The 20609-nt window shown below is 46.6% G+C and overlaps 2 protein-coding genes across 6 annotated transcripts in view; one reads left to right on the top strand and one right to left on the bottom strand.

Annotated features, from left to right (window-relative positions):
• The window catches only part of EML6 (echinoderm microtubule associated protein like 6), a gene marked incomplete at its 5' end in the record, with an annotated part of 89231 nt that extends 82463 nt beyond the window's left edge, over nt 1–6768 (top strand). Inside the window, 6 exons of the mRNA XM_017745233.1 lie at nt 386–606; nt 1316–1478; nt 1972–2075; nt 3118–3271; nt 3535–3635; nt 4257–6768. Coding sequence (XP_017600722.1) covers nt 386–606; nt 1316–1478; nt 1972–2075; nt 3118–3271; nt 3535–3635; nt 4257–4281 — 768 coding nt within the window. The remainder of the gene's footprint in view (nt 1–385; nt 607–1315; nt 1479–1971; nt 2076–3117; nt 3272–3534; nt 3636–4256) is intronic.
• Nucleotides 6769–6833: 65 nt separating this feature from the next.
• Nucleotides 6834–20609, bottom strand: part of RTN4 (reticulon 4) — a 45173-nt gene continuing 31397 nt past the window's right edge. For 4 of the 5 annotated variants that reach the window (XM_017745259.1, XM_017745260.1, XM_008642036.2 and 1 more), the window contains 6 exons: nt 17041–17248; nt 15092–15230; nt 10030–10099; nt 9335–9381; nt 8238–8296; nt 6834–7856 (listed from right to left, as the gene is read on the bottom strand). In XM_017745259.1, the coding sequence (XP_017600748.1) occupies nt 7814–7856; nt 8238–8296; nt 9335–9381; nt 10030–10099; nt 15092–15230; nt 17041–17248 (566 nt within the window). In that variant the 3' untranslated portion in view covers nt 6834–7813. Of the gene's footprint in view, nt 7857–8237; nt 8297–9334; nt 9382–10029; nt 10100–15091; nt 15231–17040; nt 17249–20467; nt 20565–20609 lie in introns of those variants that run through there. The other variant, XM_008642038.2, reaches the window with a different exon arrangement.

Below are 20609 nucleotides of genomic sequence, written 5' to 3'. Positions count from 1 at the left end.
AAAATTAATATATTATAAATACAACCAGCTAGGTGAAAATGTAAGAGCTTTCTAGGATGTTTTCACATATCCAATGAAATGGGAAAGCTCTGTGCCAGTCAGCAGTTGTTGCAGCTGTCAAAGTCACCTTTGAAACAAAGTAGGAAATTGGTTTTTCAGCTCTTTCTGCTAAACAGACCTTCGTCTGGTGTGAAACTGGATGTCACCCTACAAAATAATGCAAACATGAAGCCCCCATCTGAATCACATCTCGATTTTGAAGTCTGCTTAGTGACAGATGCCTGGTGGGATGCGAGTCTCGGTGTGACATTTCAGGTTTATGTTTAGAGGGAAACAGAGATGATTTGTTTTGAATTAAGCGAGTTTTATACTTTGTGTTTGGAAGCTTTCCGTGTGCTGGGGAGGTGTGAGCCTGTTGCGTGTGTCCCCGCAGAAGCTGGTGAACAAGGTGAGCCTGGGGCACCCCGCGCGCTGCGCCGCGTACAGCCCCGACGGCGAGATGGTGGCCATCGGCATGAGGAACGGAGAGTTCGTCGTCCTGCTGGTCAACAGCCTCAAGGTGTGGGGCAAGAAGCGGGACAGGAAGTCTGCAATTCAGGACATCAGGTAGGAAGTGCTCAAAATACACGGCTCTGGCTCAAGGAAATGGCCATCGAGTCCCAGGTGCATTTGCAGAGGTTTTCTTAGTCCATGTTTATTGAAACCTGTGTGAGCTGGAGGGGGGCATTGTGGTGGTGCATGAATTCAGTTACATCCACACTGCACAGCTGTGATTATGGGAATTAATTTTCCAAACTGCAGTTTCTGTCACTGACTCCCAGAGGATTAGTGTCACTCTGCACACTGTGCTGTGGCTTTATGTGAGTGCAATATTAACATCACTTAACTACAAACAATATAGAAGAGAGCCATGGAATGGTCTAGGTTGGAAGGGGCCTTAAAGCTCATCCAGTGCCACCCCCTGCCATGGCAGGGACACCTCCCACTATCCCAGGTTGCACCAAGCACCGTTCAACCTGGCCTTGGACACTGCCAGGGATGGGGCAGCCACAGCTTCTCTGGGCAGCCTGTGCCAGGGCCTCCCCACCCTCACAATATTCCTTCCCAATATCCCATCTAACCCTGCCCACTGTTAGAGATATCTTTAGTCTTCCTCTGCTGTTAAGCAACAAGGTTTCATTTGAGTTCTGTCTTGCTGTCAATAGAAGACTTTTCATGTTTTCCAGTAAACAAAGTTACTGTTAGCATGAAAAACAAAATCAAATCTTGCACCACAACAGGCAGTGACATCCCCTCTCCATGTTTCATTGTCTAGAATCAGCCCAGATAACAGGTTTTTGGCAGTGGGCTCACAAGAACATACTGTGGATTTTTATGATCTCACTCAAGGCACGACCCTAAACCGAATTGGCTACTGCAAGGACATTGCCAGTTTTGTCATACAGATGGACTTCTCTGCAGACAGCAGGTATATCCAGGTATGTCTGGGATAGCCCCTGGAGTGCTCGGATTTCTTGTGCCACCATAAGGAGATGGAGGCATGAGCTGTGCTAAGAGCAAAGCATTATCCCAGGTTAATGGAACAGGTACAACACTGAAAAGGAAATTGTGGATTATAACCATGCAAAAGCAGTTCTCTTCCTCTCTGAGCCTGGGATGTGTGTGAGAGCTGGGTTAATTTGGGGGGTTTCCTTTAGAAATGTTTCCAATTTAGTAAAATTGGGTTGAGATAAAGTAAAGTATAGAAGTGAAGGAAAATCTGTCAGCTCTGAACACCTCCTTCCATCATCATCCTGTGACATTGTTATTCCTTCATATGGCACATGTTGAATTCCAGCTAATGAGGAAAAAAGAGAAATGTTATCCCTAGATGTTTAATTCCTCATAAAACCTGGTGAGACTGCTGGAAATCTTAAAGAAAAATATGTTATTTATAGCAGAGTTTCCAGGCTTTTCCTTTTCCACTCTCAGGTATCCACAGGAGCCTACAAGCGTCAAGTTCATGAGGTGCCACTGGGAAAGCAAATCACAGACCCTGCAGTCATAGAGAAAATCACCTGGGCCACATGGACCAGGTAACACCCAACGAGAGTGTGGGGCCAGAACTGGGACCAGGGCACAGGTTTGAGTGTGGAAATGCTGACATGTCCCCAGGGCCTGGCAAACCTGTGAGCGCACCCGGGCTCTGCTTCCTCAGAGCTCCACCTGACACCCTTGGGATTTTACACACAGCTCTGGCTGTTTGGTGTCTGTAGTAATTAGTGCTGTGCTAATTACACCAGGGGCTGTCACAGAGCCACAGTGGCTAGTTGCCACTTGTCCCTGGCCCCTCCCATGCCTCCGGGCCCCTCCAGGCTGCCTTGTCACACATCAGCAAACACCAGCAGCACAGAAGGCCTGGAAATGTGCACTGATTGTGTTAAGGAGTTTTGAGTGTCATTGGAATACATTTCCTGATGTGGATGAACACAGGAATCTCCCCCCAGCATTGCAGAACTGTGGCTGTGCTCTTCCTGTGAGAAGTGGGACAGGCCAAAGGGAGAGCTGACAGTGGGTGAGAACCAGGCAGGGCGAGGAGAAGGTAAATGAGAATCCTCCTACTCTGACTGCTCTGCTGGCATAAAAATCCGCCCCAAATTCCCTATTCTTGAGGACTCCTGACAGCTGGTGGGAGGGGCAGATGCCTCAGTCAGTGACTCTGGGTAAATGATTACAGAGAACTGAAGCCAGGGGCAGAACACTGATTTCTGAGAAAGAGTCGATATCCAGACAAGCATTCCCTCATTCAGGAACTCATGGCTAAGGGAACACTGCACTCAGAAATCCTGGGGGGAGGCTCACAGACACCAGAGCTGCAGAAGATGCTGGCATAGAATGATGGCAATGGTTTCATGGGAAATAAACCTCAGGGTTTATGGATAGAGATTGCCTTAAGAATCACACAAAAATGATGTGTGGCCACGATGAGCTCAAGGCAATCATTTAGAGGGGACAATTTTATTTTAAATGCAGGGATTTTTTATTCCTGAGCTGTGTTGGCTCAGCACCCTGTGGAAGAGCAGCAGCAAGTTAAGTCTTATGGTCTAATGTCTTTTATTTACCTTGGTTTTGGAACAGCATTCTTGGAGATGAAGTCATTGGGATCTGGCCACGAAATGCAGATAAAGCAGATGTCAACTGTGCCTGTGTGACCCACGCTGGCCTGAATATAGTCACGGGAGACGACTTCGGGCTGGTGAAGCTGTTTGACTTCCCATGCACAGAGAAATTTGTAAGTGCCTGTTTTATTTTCATCTGAGCAGCTTTTGCTTTTCCCAAACTCCTCAGCACCAGTTACAGCACCCAACCAGTGTCATCCATCCTCCTACAGCATCCAAGCTGCTTGGGCTGTCCCCTGGGCAGCTCCTACAGCATCCAAACAGCACAATCCATCCACAGGCAGCCCCCATGGAGTGAAAAGGCCTCGGGCTCAGGATGGCTGTGGGCACAGAACTGTGCCTGGTGCCATCCCTGAGCTGCTGTCCTGTCCCACAGGCCAAACACAAGCGGTACTTTGGGCACTCGGCACATGTCACCAACATCCGCTTCTCGCACGATGACAAGTTCGTGGTGAGCACCGGAGGGGACGACTGCAGGTAACTGGGGCCGGAGTGGGGCACGGGGAACAACACACACAGAGACAGAGCCAGTGCCAGTGCCAGACAGATGGAGACTGAGACACACACGCACACAGGGACACAGCACACAGAGCCACACAAACACAGACACACAGGGCCATGCACACAGACCAGAGTCACACACACACACACAATCACACACAGCCGCGGTAATGTGACACACACAGACACCCCCCACACATGCACTGCACATACACAGTGCACAACCACAGTGTGCACACATGGCCATGCAGTGTGCTCACACAGCAGGCGTGGATACACACAGTGCACACACACTGTAGCTCCACAGGGCACACACAGAGATGCACAAAGAGAACACTGACGTGCACGGTGCACACACAGACACTCTGCACACACACACAGAGACACATAAAGTGTGCACACACTGCACACATACACACTGCACACACACAGGACACATTCAGACACAGTAAACACAGCCCCCAGCTGCAGAGGCGCACACACACCACGCACACACACACACACAGAATGTATTCACACCCAGTGTGTTTATCTTCCGCTCCTGTCTCACTGGGCTGTGCTGAAGGCCGATGCCTGCTCTCCCTCCTGTCTCCACAGTGTGTTCGTGTGGCGCTGCCTCTGAGCAGCCTCTGGCTGCTGCTGTCCTGCCCTGGTGAGGGCTGCGCTGGCTGGGACAGCTGGGGATGCCCCTCCGGCTGCAGGAATCCCAGCCCTGCTGCAGGCTGACATTTCCAGATCACTCATCCCAACGTACTGACAGGGAATGGGAGCTGGCGTTGGAAAGCCCGACGCCCTTGCGAAGGAAGCTGAGGTTTGAAGGGTAACCTGGGGATCCCAAAGGGATGAACAGTTCACTCACAAAGCTGCTTTTGCCTAATACTGTGTTGTTCAAACCATGTCTGAAAAGGGAAAAAACATTGACAAAAGGCTGGGCCCTTTAATTTCCAAATTTGTGGCTTGAACAAAGTTCAAGAAGTGGGTGGGTTTTAACCACACCTGCTTAAAACTCCAATTTGGTGCACTCAGTAAAGCTGGGAGCATTTAACGAGCAGGCTGGGGAGGGGGGAGGCCACCCTTCAGCTTTCATTAATTGAAGGAGCAAAGTAACCTTTTTTTTTAAGTCCATTTTGTTTTTAAATATATATACTTGGCAGAATTTTCTATCCATGAAGTGCCTTGGAATAATTTTCTAGTAGTTTGGGCGGCAGCTTTGCCTCCCCCCACCTGCTTTCCACACACGGTGCTATGACTCTCACCCAGAGGAGGGCTAAACCATTCTCACCTTTTCCAGCTGGGTACTTACATTATCCCTGGTTTCTGCTTGGTTTCTATACCTTCACAAGTGAATTCCCCACTGTTTCGGACAGCGAGCGGCTCTGTGCTGTCAGCAGGCCAAAGTGACGGCATTCCAGTTCCTGGGCAGCTGCTCCTGCAGCCAGCAGAGAGTGCAAGCTGAACTCCAACAGTGAGTGAGAGGAGAGGGTTTGGACAGACTTGGTTCAAGACGTTTTAACACCAAGACTGAGGGAGCCATTCCCCAAGTGTTCCTGCATGCTCCCCATTTCTGGGAAAATGTGCTTTACACTCCTACAGGCAGTGGCCAGCCAGAATCTCGGCCTGGTAGGAAAGCCTCCATCAGTCCCTATTTCCTGTTCTGGAGGGGCATCCTAAGCCTCCAAAGGAATCCCTGGAATGTCCCTATAGCAGGGCTGTGTGTGTCCTCCAGCCAGTCCGTGCTGCTTGTAAGCAGAACATAAAATCCCCAGTACCAGGAAATGCAGCTTTTTTTTTGGGAAAAGTTCATCCTGGCTCACTCTGGCCTCCTCTCCCCATCCCTGCTTCTCCCTCACCCCAAAGAGCACCTTGTCCTGGCCTGGGGGACAGCTGACACTGTGGGGAAGTGGAACCACAGACAGATATTCCCAAAAGGCAACTCAAGCCCATCACTACTTTTTTACAACATTTTGTCAAAACCAAAAACTCAAGGGACAGTGGACTTGGAGAAAGTTTAGAAAGGAATAGCAGATATGGGCAGTATCAAAATATGTATTTAAGCTATTTAAGATTCCAGGCATGGAACAACATCCATAGTTTGGAATTACCTTTCTTAATTAAAAGAAATAAAGGCCAAAATAAACCATTTAGACTTACATGCAGTCTCTGAAAAGCAATAGTGCTTTAGTCCCAGTTCAGGACAATAGGATTTTGAACTCTGGAACCTTCCTGCCAGTCCGTTTCTGCTGCCCACCTCTGCATAGAAAAGTAGCAAAAACATCCCATTAAAGGAGTGGATTCCTGTTTAACACACAAAGTGCTTCAGCAACCTCAAAGAATCACCTTTTTTTTTTTTACAATTGAATTTATTAATGCCTTATATGACTATACAGCAGAGCAGTTTGTCAGATACACAGTACGAGTCCCTATGCAGTCTTTTTTTTAAAGAAACCTTCGGGATCAAATCCTGTTCTGTTAGGTGCTGCCATCAGTGGGCACCTCTGCCTATGTTGTAACCACTCATGTTTGCCTTCCTTCTGTGTTGATTGTATCCCAAATAAAACCAGTTGTGTGGCAGAATGAATTAACCAACAGTGATGTGAGAAGTATCTTCAAGCAATAGTGTCTGTCAGGAAAACACTTACGGTTTGTATGTTTCTGTGGTCTGGCTTCCTGTATGAAATGCTCAGAAGTGATGCTGTATTTCACGGTAAACTGAAATAGTAATGCATGAATTTGTATTTTTCAATGGCCAAGAAGCCATTCATTTAAAATCTGCATCTCAAATAAATTTGTACACAAGTTTTCAATATCCAGCTCTTAACACATTGACCTGGAAAGATTACTGGGACTTATTTCCTTCAAACTTGAAAATGGCATTGACCACTCCTGTCTCAGAAGTCCAAGAACCCAACACCCTCCAGAGCTCCCTGGGACCCTGGAGCTGCCCCTGAGCAACTCCTTCACACTGCAGAGAGAGAAAAGGGACCGTGACAAACCCACCCTGCACCGCGCTCTACTCGGACACTACTGCCACCACCATGGACAATGGATATTTATCACAACGACCTTCAAATAAACACAAATGTATTAAACTTGCCTCAAGAAAGCCAAATACCGGTCTTATTTTATGTCTATAAGCTTTATTGATACTTGGGGTTTTGGGGTTGGTTTGGTTGGTTTTTTTTTTTTTTGCTTTTTTGTTGGGTTTTTTTTTTTACATTTCACAATGCATTCCACAGACTTAGTTCAGTACAGCTCAAACTGCAAGTGTATAAATTTTCACTTATCATTTCTTGCATAACAGGACAGGGCTTTAAGTTTCCAAACAACATTTGCAGCATTAGATACTCGGTCCACAGATTATCAGAGTCTGAGAGCTGGAGAATTATTTGCTCAAGATCAACTACTGTACATTTGTGCAACAAAGTGTATGCTGTAATTTTCTTTTACTCTATGTGGAGGTTCTTTGTTCATTTCTCTTTTGTTGTTTCCAACAGATGCCAGTGTTTACAGAGACTTTTTAGTTTCTCAAGCTTGTGTGCTCTGGAGCTCGTCCAGGCCTCAGTCAGTTCTCTGAAGTACAAAGCACTGTGGAGCAGCTGAAAGATCTAAGCTTTGTGAAACACATATATATATATTGGCAATTGATAAAACAATAAAATCACAATACAGCTATACTCATACCAAAAAGGCAAGATTTTTCAAAACTTGCTAAACTGGTATATTCTTCTAAAACATCTCATTTTAGAAAAATCTGCATCAATCTACACAGACCATACACAGTGCACAAACTGGGAAGTGTTCTCCTCTGCCCCACCTGCTCTACACCTCCGGAACGCAGCAGGAACTACCTCTGATGAAGCAAATGTACAGCTGTCTCAGTCGTTTGTATTAGCCAGTGCTGCACACAGGATAAGGAAAGATGATTAGTTTTAGATCCATACATAGCAGCTTACAATACTTAAGATGATGAAACACATGGCAGTCAAAACAGTTATTTTTCCTCAAACACTGCGTTGCTAAAAAATAAAGATCTGTGAAATTGCACTGCAATGTCAAGGGGTTTGCTATTCCCTGACCCTCCCCGTGTAAATCCAATGAGTATTTTTCCCCCTTAAAAGATGAACTTCCTATTGGTAAGTTGCTTCAGGCTTCTTTTACTCAGTTTTGCGCTTCAACCCCGGGATCTTTGCTTGGATCCTGAAAGAGGAAGAAGGAAACAGACAAAAGTAAGTTTGAGTAACAGACAAAAAAGAGAAGGTTCAACACAATCTTAGAAAGAGCAACGTGTGAGAAGAACCCTCACAACACACAGTTTTATCCTCAGAGCCCAATGAAACGGCTGAGCTCCTCACTCCCTGCCCTCAGCTGCACCTGCTGAGGGGCTCAGGTGCCACTCATGGGTTGAAATACACAGATTTCCATTAGAAATAATAGAGGCTCATTTCCTCACCAGTCCAGACTTAGAGACCTCTTAGACTCCATGGCCTGGCACATGGAGAACACATTAGTCCTAGACAGGAGTGCCACATGTCAGGCACTGTCATCAGTCCAAAGGGAAACAAACCCAAACCAACTCACTTGGCCATGGCATCTTTGACATTCTTGTTCACAAGTCCCAGGTAATGGTCAATTTGGGCCTGGAATAGAAGCAGACAGAAGTTACAGTCGAGTTCCCCCTTTGCAGCCTGGCAGAGTCCCACAGAACTCTGGGGCAAGTGGGAGCTCAGCCAGGGGTATTTCCCAGGGTGATGCCAGAACTCCAAGAACGCACCCACCAGAATCAATCCCTGGCTTCTCCCTGGTCCATCAATCCCCAGTTGTGGATGCAGGGCTGGGCCCCTCTGGGCCCCACAGGAGCAGCAAAAGCTGCTTAGCTGGGCTGGGCCAGGTAACCAGCTTAGGCTGCAGCCTGGCCAGAGGATTGAGCAGCTTGGGCTAAGCCCCACACACACTGTCCATGCTCCTGCCTTGGGGCTCCAGGGCTCCCTTTCCCCGTGGGGGAGGAGCTGGGGCAGGACCCCATGAGGCTTCACCATCTGCTCCTGCCTCCCCCCAGTCCCCGCCCGGCCCACGGCGGCCTCCTTGCTGAAAGGGGAGACAAACAGCTAAGCCAGAGCTGGCTCCCCCCTCCTGTGCAGTGACCTGCCCAAGATCAGCCCTGGCCATAATTTGATCAAAAGCATTTTACTTTGGCTCCTTCTTCCCTCCTCCTTTTACATGGGAGTCTCTCCCTAAGAGCAGCACTGGACTAGACCAAGCAGCTCCCACCTCCTGTTTTTGCCAGGGCTACAAATTCCACAGAGCTTTGGGACACCAATCCTGAATAGCAGCTCCAAGAGGTACAGCAGGATTAACACACCATACCCTGTGCTGCTCCAGTCCTGACCACGGCTGGACCAGCAGAAAAGGCCTCCAGGTTCATCCGGCCTTTTCCAGGACTTTTTGCTGGGGAAACTTCTTCCACTTCTACCAAGCAGGAAAAGGGAAAGCACACACAATCTGAACTTCAAACTGAACTAGCTTTCCCTGGCCCTGGCTCCTGGGTAAAGGCCTATTTTAAAAGGCTTTAAATATTTCAGAAGACTGAAATTAATTTTAATTAATTATTTGCTTCTGGTTTTGCTTCACCAGAGCTGATTTTATGAAACATTTAATGAATTCTATTAAACACTCACCTGATGTCTCTCATAAATAACAGGAACACTGAAGAGCGAAATCAAAGCTGGAAAAGAGCACGTCACATGTATAAATATTGAGAACAGGGATGGTGTTCAGGCAGAACAAGAACTGGTTTCCACACCTCAGCATGTCTTGCAAAAAGGTACAAGAACAAGGAGTAACTAAGCCCCACGCACCAATTGTTGGCCAGTAAATTCAATAATCCCTGTTAAGGAGAGCCTGGGCTGTTCTCCAGGTCTCACCACAGTACAAGTCTGGTCACAGGCCACTTTTTCACTGTGGGTTATGCAAATTCTTCCCAAAGGCTGCTCAGGCATCAGTTGGTTCTGACACCTGAAGCCAGCCTGCTCTGGGATACAAGAAATTAAATCCTGCAGTGGGACAGGGCCACAGCAAATCTTGCACTTCCTCCAAAGCCCCAGCACAGCAAGGACATTCAGGGCAGGTTGACCCTGACATGGACAAGCACAGCAAACCTGCCTGTAAACAGTGTAATGTCTGGACACCAGCAATCCCAAGGAATTCAACAACACAAAAGTACCTGTTCTGTTGTGTTATCCAAAAAAAAAAAAAAGGACCTAAAAGTGCAACATCTTAAGGCTACAGATCAGCCTCCCAGTGTTGACCAGACCCCACTGCTTTCCCAGGGTTATTTTGTGTGCCTGGTGTGTAACACAATGCAAACACTTACCCAGGATCAGTAATGTCAGACCATTGAACAAGGCACCAACATAAGTGAAAACCCACATCAACACTGCGAACTGCAAGGGAAAAAGAGCCCGTCAGCACCCAGTCTGTGACCAGGACACCCCACAGTCTGCTGTAAACACAAACTAACCAGCCCCAAACTGCACTTCACCCCTGTACAGCTCCTGTAACCAGAGCTGGGTGATGAGATGGCTGAAGGATTCAGTAATAGGATACGTGGCCTCCTGCGTCCAGGTCACGGGGCTGAATTCAGCCCGAGTCAGCAGTGACCAAACACTGCCCCGTGCCTTCACAGGGCACTGCCAATTCCATGGTGAGGAATGATGGGCAAACACAGTTCCTACCTCCCATCCTCCAGAGAGAGGAGACAGGCCAGGCTAGGAGAGGCCAAAGAGCTGGTGCACGACAGAGCCAGAGAGAAAGGGGGTCACTTGTGTGTGTGGTGGCCCTGCTGCCACCCAAGTGCCCACCCACCTGCCCAGCCACGCTCTGACCAGACCAGGCAGAGGCTCTGTTTCATCAGGAAAAGCCCATCTGGAAGGTAATGGGCTAGGGTGGGCTTAAAAAAACCCAAAGGCACTTTGGATATTATATTGGATATTATATAATAAAAAAATTTAGGAAAGAGAGGAGTCAACAGTGCTCCAGCTGGCTCCAGGTCAGAATCAAGCTCAGAGGCAAAGACATCCCTAAAGCCCCGCACTGCCATCACTGCTGGCTCCCTATCCCAGCCCTGTTCCCCCTCCCTGCTGACAGCACTTGTCCCGCTCCCAGGGGGACACAGGCTCTGCTTCCCAGCTCCACACAAAGGTCTGCCCACATTTAGTGCCAGGTGGAGTGTCCCAGGCACACCTCTGACCTATAGCAGTGGGAAGGGGCCAAGGGCTGCCAGCTCTATTTTGGGGCAGCATTCCTCGCAAGGAAAATCAGCCGCTTTCTTCTAGAGTTGCAGGGCTGGTGAGGAGCTGAGCAGCAGCCAGGAACAGTGGCTTTCCCAGTGTTTACTCCTTGCTCTGCACAGAGCAGAGATCTCCAGCCCCTGGTCAGCTCTGCACACAGGGTTGTTTTCCAGCAGAACCCTAGACAGGCACCACAGGAAGGCTGGCACTGGCACTAGGAAGGGCAGACCTGGGCACAGTGAACAACCCAAGGTGGAAACACTCCCAACAGCAGGAGCTGCACCCAAGGAAAGGATGGGTACAGAGTGCTGGCAAGGAAAACAATGCACAGTGCAGGACTGCGGGTGTGGGCCAGGATGCTGGTAACTGGCCTGCAGCCAAGGTACTCTGAACTTAGGTATCCCAACATCCAATTTTAGCTTATCAAAAGATGTAAAATATCCAAACCAAACAAAATCAACAGCCAGCAACAAGATAAGGGCATGACAATCAATACAAGTTTAATTCCATGATCCCCACAATGAAATCGAGTTGACTTCAAGAGCTTCACTCAAAACTGATCCTGTTCAAAATTCAGGAGCATTAACTGCAAGTGATGCAGTTCTTTATCTGTCAGCACTTTTGAGATGTGACAAAGGAGCACCAGGGAGGGGCACAAAGTTAACCCCTGGAGAGGCTGCACCATTCCCAGCAGCTGCATTCCCACTGAAGGATTCTGGCAGGCTTCTCAAGGAAAATAATGCAGATTTTACTGAACTCCCTCATGACTGATTCAAACCCTGGCCTAGTTCTGCCCTGCAGAACTCACCTCCAGGTGAGCCTGGAGCCGACCTCTTTGCACCAGGCATTTTAACGGAGCAAACACTCCCATGTGGGTGCAGCACGCCCCCAGAGGGACAAAAGGCACCAGCTTGCACTGGGCAAAGAGCCCCTGAGCGTGTGATGGTTCACAATGGTTCTCTTGCATCCCAACAGCTATCCATGACCTGCTCCACATGGACACAACTCCTGAAGCTCAGCACCCCCAGCCAGCTCAGCAGCCAGCAACACTGCTGATGATTCTGCCCAGGGCAGAATATGTGAGTTTACGTAAGCACAGGGGTAACAAGACAAATCAATCCCAAAGTCCAACAATTATCAGAACTCTCCCATTTAGTGAGCATTAAATTTATGGTTCAAGAAAGAGCAAAATCCAGAAGTTCACACTTGACCACACAAGCTTTTCTCCACCCAAAGTCTGTCCAGAGCAGCGTCGGGGTAGAACCATAAACTGCTGCATGTGCAGGTTTTAATCCCCTTTACTTGCTAGCACTGAGTGGGAGAAGGACCCTGATCCCACAACTTCTCTCCCTGCACCATTCTGACACTTCAGCTCTCCCAGGATTATCCATCCTGGAATCCATCTCAATCCCACATTTACCTACTGGTCCCTATTTTCTTTTTCTTATAAATGATGCAAACCCAGACACGCTCAGAAACACAAAAAGGCTTGCCTGAAACACACCTAAGAGACCTTTACAAACACAAAAACCTTCCCTGAAACATCTCTAAATAAAGCTCTAAGACAAGAAAAATAAGCAGAAGGCAGCCCAGGCTCCACCTCCTTCCAGAGCTGATACTGTCCCTCCCATCCACTTGGAGTGAGGGGAAGCTCAGGAGCCAAGCTTGGCCTGACCCTTCCAAGGACATGTACGCCAGGCAGTGAAAGCCCTGTGTGGATGATGGACTGAACCCAGTTTTGCCAGCCAAAATGGGCAAATCCAGAACTGCCCCTGCACCCCTTCTCTACTATAGAATACTCAGAATACAGCACAGAGCTCTGTTCCTCAAAGCCTCAGCTGAGCAAGTGCAAGAGCAGCCATGCCAAGTGCCAGCACAGCCTTTACCAGGACAAAATGCAGCTTCTCCTGGGGCTCTGGCAAGGGCTCGTCTGGAATTACTCCTCAAGAGCTGTGAGGAATTTCTCCTTGTGCTGCATAAATATTTAGAGTCCATTTTAAGACTTCCCTGACTGAAGCATTGTTTAATAAAGAAGAAAAGAAATCTTAACAAGACAGATTTTACAGTCAGAACTATTACACACAATAAACTGACCTGCAGACATTTTCTACATTAGAGCTCTGTAACTTGAATTATACACAAACATGTGGTTTCCTATAGTGAAGATGTTTAAACTACACAAGCCAAGGTATTTTTATTTTTTAAACCAGGGCCATTATATTACATAAGACCCCGGAATCCCAATGTTCTCCTCGAGCACAAACTCTTCAAAATCAGTAACTTGTGCTGGTAAACTGTCCTGACATTCACTGGTTCCTGATAAAGGGCTGTTTCCAACTACCATAAATTAGACTAATTAACCTACATAAAACATTTTAAATGTCAGAAGGAGAGAGGGGAAATGGATTAGTTCAGCTGAATAAACACATCTTTCCTATGGACTGTAGTATTTTAAGTGATTACAGTGCCTTGAAGACATTCTGGCTGGAATTAATTCTGCTTCTAACATAATTCCTCCAGAAGGCCCTGTTTTTAGACCAGTGTTTAGTGGAACAGCAGTTGGCTGCTCACTGCAATGGGTTGGGATCTCTACACAAACTGTGAGAAGTCTCCTAACTCAGACCAAGGCACAGATCACGAAGGGTTTAATCAGAAGCACAAGCGACTTTGTGATTCTGAGTTTTTCTGTGCTGTTGATAATCAGATCCAAACAGGACTTAAGCAGCAGCACTATTGATCATGTCTCAAAAAACAACCAGAAAAGGAATGCACAACCAGCTCCTAAAAAGCCTTTTCCTGCAGAGCCCTTTAGGAGCAGGGAAATTATTGTACAACCCCCAGGCCAATACTCCATCTCCTCTCTCCCTCCTGAGAAAAGAGATCTGTCCTGGGAGCAGCAGAGCCCCCTTATAGCTCCCACCCCTCCTGCTGCCAGAGGGAACTGCCTCACTGCAGGAGCCAGCAGGGCATCAGGTGCAGCTTTGCTGGCACAAACTTTGTTTAACTTGGAGCATAATGAGAAACTGGATCTACAAACTCTGGGTAAGATCCCGAGATCTGCCTGCAGATTTCTATTGCACAAATACAACAAGGACTTGGACAGCCTTCCTGGTTTTCCCCACATTTCACAAGGAACCCCTCCCCCAACTCCACAACAACTCAAAGGACTTTATAAAGCACTAAGGGGATTTACTGCAGGATAAATGCAAGTTTTTTTCAAGAAGATTAAGCAAACTGAAAAAGAAGTGGACAACACACTACTTGGTAAAGGAAGAACCAGTTTCAAAAACAAAGAAAGGCAGTTAGAGCTTGAAAGGAGAGAATATAATTCTCCCAGAACAAAACTGAAGCATTTTCAGCCAATTCTTTTATTCTGGAGGGTTTTTTTGGTATGATTTGTTGTTTTCTTTCTTTTTTGGTTACACTTTGTTTAATTTATTACTATTCTTCACAGTCAGTTGTGCTCTGCCACCCTCAATAAATCCCATTAAATTCTACATGGATGTACTCAAGCTGTTACACAGCACCGCTCACACTGGGTAGAGTAATTTGCAAACCCCATTTCAGTAATTCCCATCACTAAAAGCAGCAGCTTTCACTCCCAAACCCAGGGGCTGGAACAAGTGTCCACCTTCCCAGTAACACACGGGCATTGCTCAGCCCCCACTCTTCCAGCAGAAGTGGAACAAGAACTCCTGTTTGAGACAGGGAGCTGTGCACTAACCACAAACAGAAAACCAACTCCAAACCAGGCTGGGGCAATCCAGCCCAGAGCCAGGTTTTCCAGAGGGACACACACATCAGCGACACACCCCCAACGCCCAAGACTGGAGCATGGCTTGTTTTTTCAGAAGATCCCTGCTGTGAGAGGCACTAGCGAGGAGCTGGAACAGGGAACTGCAGGCAGCTACAGCTTATTTCTGCTTTCCATTCGTTCTCCTGCTCTGCCCAGGTGCAGATCAAGCTATCCTCTACAGCTACCCCTATCACTGCAGGCAGCACTCGATAGCCAGCCCTGTGCCAAACACTTCCACCAACAAACTACACCTCGTTATTTACTTAACCAGAGCCACTGTTCATTCTGCAAGGAGCAGCAGGCTTTGCTAAGCTGGGTCAGCAGCAATGTCCTCCCAGAGGCAAACTCACCTTGAGGGAATCCACCAGGTCATCGACGAGGAAGAGGCGCCGCAGCTCCCGGACGGTGCCGTTCACGTGGCCCAGCACGACGTTGCTGTACTTCTGGATGAGCTCCTCCGACACGGCTACATCGGAGTCCAGGTAAGCCCTGCAGGAGAGAAGCCTCACTGTAACAGCGCTGCAAACAGAGCTGTGTGTTAGATACAGTATCACTAGAACCTCCTTTCTGCGTTCTAGAGAAACAAACTTCACAGTGCGAGGAATGCTGAAAGGACAGAACAGAACTAACTTCAGGTATTCTTCGTGAACCATTTTTTTCTCGCTGCTACTTACTCAGTCACCTGCACCAGGCAGAAAAGGTGGGCAGCCTCAGACAAGGAAAAAAAAAAATCCTACAAAAGCAATATATCCATTTCTGCCCCTGGAAGGACCTTGTGGAGTTACCATTAAGCTGTAACACACTATGGCACAAGAAAATGGGCTAAATTCCTCATTTGCTAGAAAAAATTCTTACAGCTAGTGAGAGCAGTTCTTTTACATAAAGATATAAGCCCCTATCTGGTTATGTGTTCTTTCCACTCCACTGTCACTTTTATCTGTAATTGTAGTGGCTATGGCAATTAGGAGTCTTTAAACAAAGTATAAATTAATTTTCTAATGTGCATGCTGGAGGCAGAAGGAGCAATGCAATCATTTTACAGTTGTTAAACTTTGCTTAGGGGGATTCTGCTTCGGGGTGATTTTGTTTGGGCTTCTTTAATAAGAAAATGACATACATGGGAGCATTGTGCAATTTAAGGCAAAGCTAAACATGACCTTGTGGCAAGTCCAAGACAAATGAAAATACTTCAAATGGTGAATGCAGCAGTTGGCCATTTCAGGGCTGCATTCTGCCATCCACCCTTGGCTTCCATCTGCTCACCCCTCCCAGCTCATCCACAGAATACTCAGTACCTGCATCTAAAATCCAACTGTTCTCATGAGATTTTTCAAGTAAAAACACCCTTCTTGTAGCTAAGCTATACAGAAAAAAGTAAGCAACCAGGTATGCTGGGCAAGAATGTCTGGAAGCTGCTCAAGAATATCAGTATTTTCAGAAATAAACTGTAGAAAGAGCACAGGTAGAACAAGTTCTGCTTGTTCCTGCTAAGAAAAAACTTGAAATTGTTGTTTGGATAATGAGAAGCAAACGAGATTTCAACTGGGAATATTCACCCTGACGAGGGGGTGTTTTCTCCACAGAGTTTTGTCCCACAGACTGGCTTCCACTGGAAAAGGAGCCACTGCACGTGGTCTGGGAGGAATGGAGGGAAACCTACGGAAACACTTTGCTTTGCCTTACAAAAGATGGGAAGAAGGGAATACCACAGAATTAGCAAGAGGGCTGTAGACAGAGGGGCAAAAAGGACTTTCTGAAGGCTGCAAGGAGAGACTGAGCCACTTCACTCATTAATAAAAGGGAACAGGAAGGCTGGGCAGAGTGGGACAGGGCTGGCAGGGAAACAGGAAACACACACTCCTACAAGTCCTCCAACACAGATTAATAAAGTTTTGTTTCTCTTAAGAGGCAGCTCTGCAGCAGTGGGTACCTGCATCCTGTCACTGACAGGGCAGCCTTGCAAGTGGGGAGCACAGCTACACTGCTGCACACCAAACCACACGTTTTAAGAACATCCTTAAAAGTTCCAAAAGATAGAAGTAGTCCCTTGTCATGGTTTAAACCCTGCTACATTTATTCTGATTTTTCCATCCCTTGTACCAAGCCCTCAGTCCATTTTCTGTATTTATTGTATGACTCCTGAGAAAATCTGAAAGCGGGGAACACATTTTTCAGTGCAGAGTCTTGTTACATTATTATGCAACATCTTCCAGCACGTGTCACCCACTGCTTCTGGCAGCACCAACACTGCTGCTCTCCAAAACTACACACTTTTGCTCGATTAAAAGAAAAATCTCACCTGAAGGGGTGGCCCTCATCAGACTTCTGGATTGCCTGGATAACTCCCTTGTATATCCTAAAGCTGATGGTGACAGAGAGCAGGGCCAGGGCAATGTAGGCTGTGACGCTCACGATGCTGAACACTGTTAATGAGAGCAGCAGGAACAAGCTGGCTCCAAACACCACCCCGGTCTTCTTAATGTCTCGCCAGTAAAGGAGGTCAACAACTACAATTTAAAAGAGGTAAGAAATTAGAACAAGACACCTTTTACAGCCATATGAAGACAGTAAAATTTCATTATTCACTCGACTGCTGAGAGTCACCAAGAGTGGAACTTGCGAACCCCCGCCAAACCAGAGCTGAAATCACAACTAGAAATAGGTTATTTAGTACTGGCTCTGCTCTGGACTTCAGATTATTGGAATTACTGCTATTAGGACTACCTCAGATGCAACTGTTCAAATTTTAAACCAATGCTGCCCTTAAAGCAATGTCAGAATGCATCTCTTCAGCTACTGTGCTCTGTTCTGCACCAGAATCACAGCACTTTGTGCTTCATTTCCTCTCATTGTCGGGCATTTTGTGGAGGTCACTCCCTGGAGAGATTGATTCCAATTCCCCTGTTAGGACACATGACAAGACACCAGCAGATCTCCAAACCATTATATCTTTCCAAGCCTGGTAGAGGCAAAGGCACTGCTCAAAGACTCATTAACAGTTCATTTTGTTTTCTTTTGATGAAAGCATTCCCATGGGAGTTTATAATGTTGATTATGGGTGACAGACTGAGCCATCAAGAGGGAATACACTCCCTGAAATGTCAATCCAGGCTAAATCTACTGTGCTCCAATGCAGAAGACTTCATTTGCAAACCCCGTTTAGTTTTCCTTAAGTGACCCTCATTAGAGAACACAGTATTATGCCATTTTTAGCATCACTGTTCAGAGCAAACTACACCCTTACACAAGGCGTAGGTAATGGCCTGACACACTCATTGCAGAGCAGCAATAACCTACTAGATACAGAGCTCAAGATGAATTACAGAAACATTATTACTGTTGCACTGCACATTTAGTAATCCTACCTCATCCTAAACATCAGCAAAATTGACTGCAAAACAGTGTACCACAACTTAGAACAGAGTCTTTGTCTGGATGACTATAAAACCATTTAAAAGTAGAATTTGTCTATTATTTCTTGCAGGATGAACACACAGTCATGCACCAACATTCAACACTTGGTAACCTCTGCAGGGCAAAGTCTGTGAAACCCTTTTGTAGGTACAATATGCCAAAGCCCCTGGGGCTGGGGTGTGTTTTTCCAGACTTTCAAGAGCTGAAATCCTTTCCAGTTATTCCCACAGGGAAACTGTACTGCATAGCAGGAAAATGAAAACCACAGTCAGAAACTTAAACGTACCATAATACAAAGTATCTTACCCCGATATTTAATTCACATTTCAGCAGAAGTTTCCTGCAGCCTCACAGACAGAGCCAGGTTACAGCTGCACCAACACCTTCAAATTATCACAGACCAGAAGTGCTGTGGAAGGAACAGCCTGATCGCTCCACCACTATCCATCCCACTCCTTTCTTCCAGCCTGGCTGCCTGTGCTGTGCCAAAACCATCCCAGAAAGCCAGGAGCCAGCCAGATCAGGGCCTGGAGCTGCCACCATGTGACTGCACAAACATATGGGGGCAGAGATAGAGCGGCATCGCCCGGAGGCAACGCTCCTGCTCTCCCCAGCATCTCCAATCCAAACTCCTCCTCCCACTGCAGCCCAGGCCCCAAGCAATACAACTTTTCCTTAGCATTTGTAAAAATCAAACAAACAAAATCAAGTCATTGTAGATCTCCTTTTGTGTGGGTTGCGATCCCAAAATCTAACTTTTTCTTTGGGTTCTTTCTTTGCTTCCGGACACAAAAGTGTCTCTACACACCTTGCATTAAGCATCAACAAAACCATGAGATTGACCTAAGAATCCTTGTAACCAGTAAACCTAAACTGAGCTCCAAGGAGCCTCAACACCTGGGTGAGATCTTCACAACCAGTCTTGCCAAAACCAGTTGATGGATTTTGTGCTCTTAAATCATGTAAGGCATCTTTGGGAAAAAAAAAAAAAAACACCAACCAACCAAAAAAAACCCCAAAAAACCCCAAACTCATTTATTTTGGAGCATTTGCTGCAAGCACTGAAACTGTGTTTATTTTTAAATGTTGCAATTTGAGCATCCATGCACTCGAATTTGGGGCTGCCCCTGTATCAGGTGTCACATTCAGTATGAGCCCTGCTCCTCTCTGCCTGCAGACAGCATTATTTCTGTAAATGAGCTGCTCCCTCCTCTCTGCACAGCTTTAAAGCTGTGGGTTCTTCCCGCTCCATAGGAAATCACTTACCCCATGCATTAATGCATTATACCAGTTATGGGAAATGTAAAGAGAGTAATTCATCTGTATGACAGTTCCAGAATGCCAGAAACAAAGGTACATTGCTGGAATTAAAGCACACGCCGAAAGCTAAATGGCCTTTAGCGACCCATCAAGTCTTTTGTTCTCGGTAATCAGTAAGAAAAATCCTCATGCCAGGAGCTCCTGGGTCAGAGTTAAGCTGCACATAAAACATTTTTCCTCATTCCATCTTCACTCCTTTCAGAGAACGAGCAAACAAGTTCCGGCTTAATGGCATATGGATCTGGTTTCATCCTAAATTCCTCAAAGGAAATTCGGTGTTTAAGTCACTGAAAAACTGCTTTGTAATTTTGCAATCCAAGAAAGCACATGATACCACTGATTTGTATTCTCCCATTGATCAGAAGGAGATTATTTTCATTCATTTCAAAAGGAAAAGATTGAAAGCATTACTAGAAGCAGCTTTCTGGCTTTAATTTACACACGAGATATTCACAGCAGATTAAAAATAAAACCAGAAAAACAAAACCCCCAAACCAATTCTCAGCAACAGCCCCACAATGTCTTTCCTTATGAAAACTGTTCTGAGCTGCATTCTATACAATATGAAGTCTAATAAAATAAATAATATTAATGCACGTCTTGCAGGCCTGTTCTAAAACAAGAACAGCTGCCTACATTTGGTAAGCACGAACTGTCACTTGGCACGTCTAAAAATAGTCCCGTACCATCCGTGCCTTACATGCACAACTCATCCAGTTACATTTTGCTTTTAAAGCAAGTGCTGCGATAGCTTTGGCACTGTATTTCTTAAAGTCTTTTCCTTTCAGATATTTAACTTAAAACTGAGCAAGTCATACCGGGTTTTGATGACAAAAACAAGCGGTCTGATACACTTAACCTGATAATCCTTTTTTAAAAAACTCTGAACCAAGAAACTGTCTTTTTCTTCTTTTGAAAGAGAAGTTAAAAGCGAGACCTACGAGCGAGTTGAGCTCACGTGTACCAGAGAAAACCAGGAAAAAGGGACTAACCCATTTTGGCATCCATCTTGAGCGTGCTGCAAGCACCCAGCCCTGGCACGGCTCGCTCCCGGCGCTTTCCACTTCCTGCGAGGGCACTCGGAGGTCGGAGCTACGCAACCTCCGCCCGCTGCCATCCCAAATCCAGCGGCAG

Source organism: Corvus brachyrhynchos, unplaced genomic scaffold (assembly GCF_000691975.1).
Source record: "Corvus brachyrhynchos isolate BGI_N302 unplaced genomic scaffold, ASM69197v1 scaffold69, whole genome shotgun sequence".
Classification (NCBI taxonomy): Eukaryota; Metazoa; Chordata; class Aves; order Passeriformes; family Corvidae; genus Corvus; species Corvus brachyrhynchos.
The sequence above is the reverse complement of the archived record's forward strand: the minus strand, read 5'-3'. Positions and strand labels throughout refer to the sequence as shown.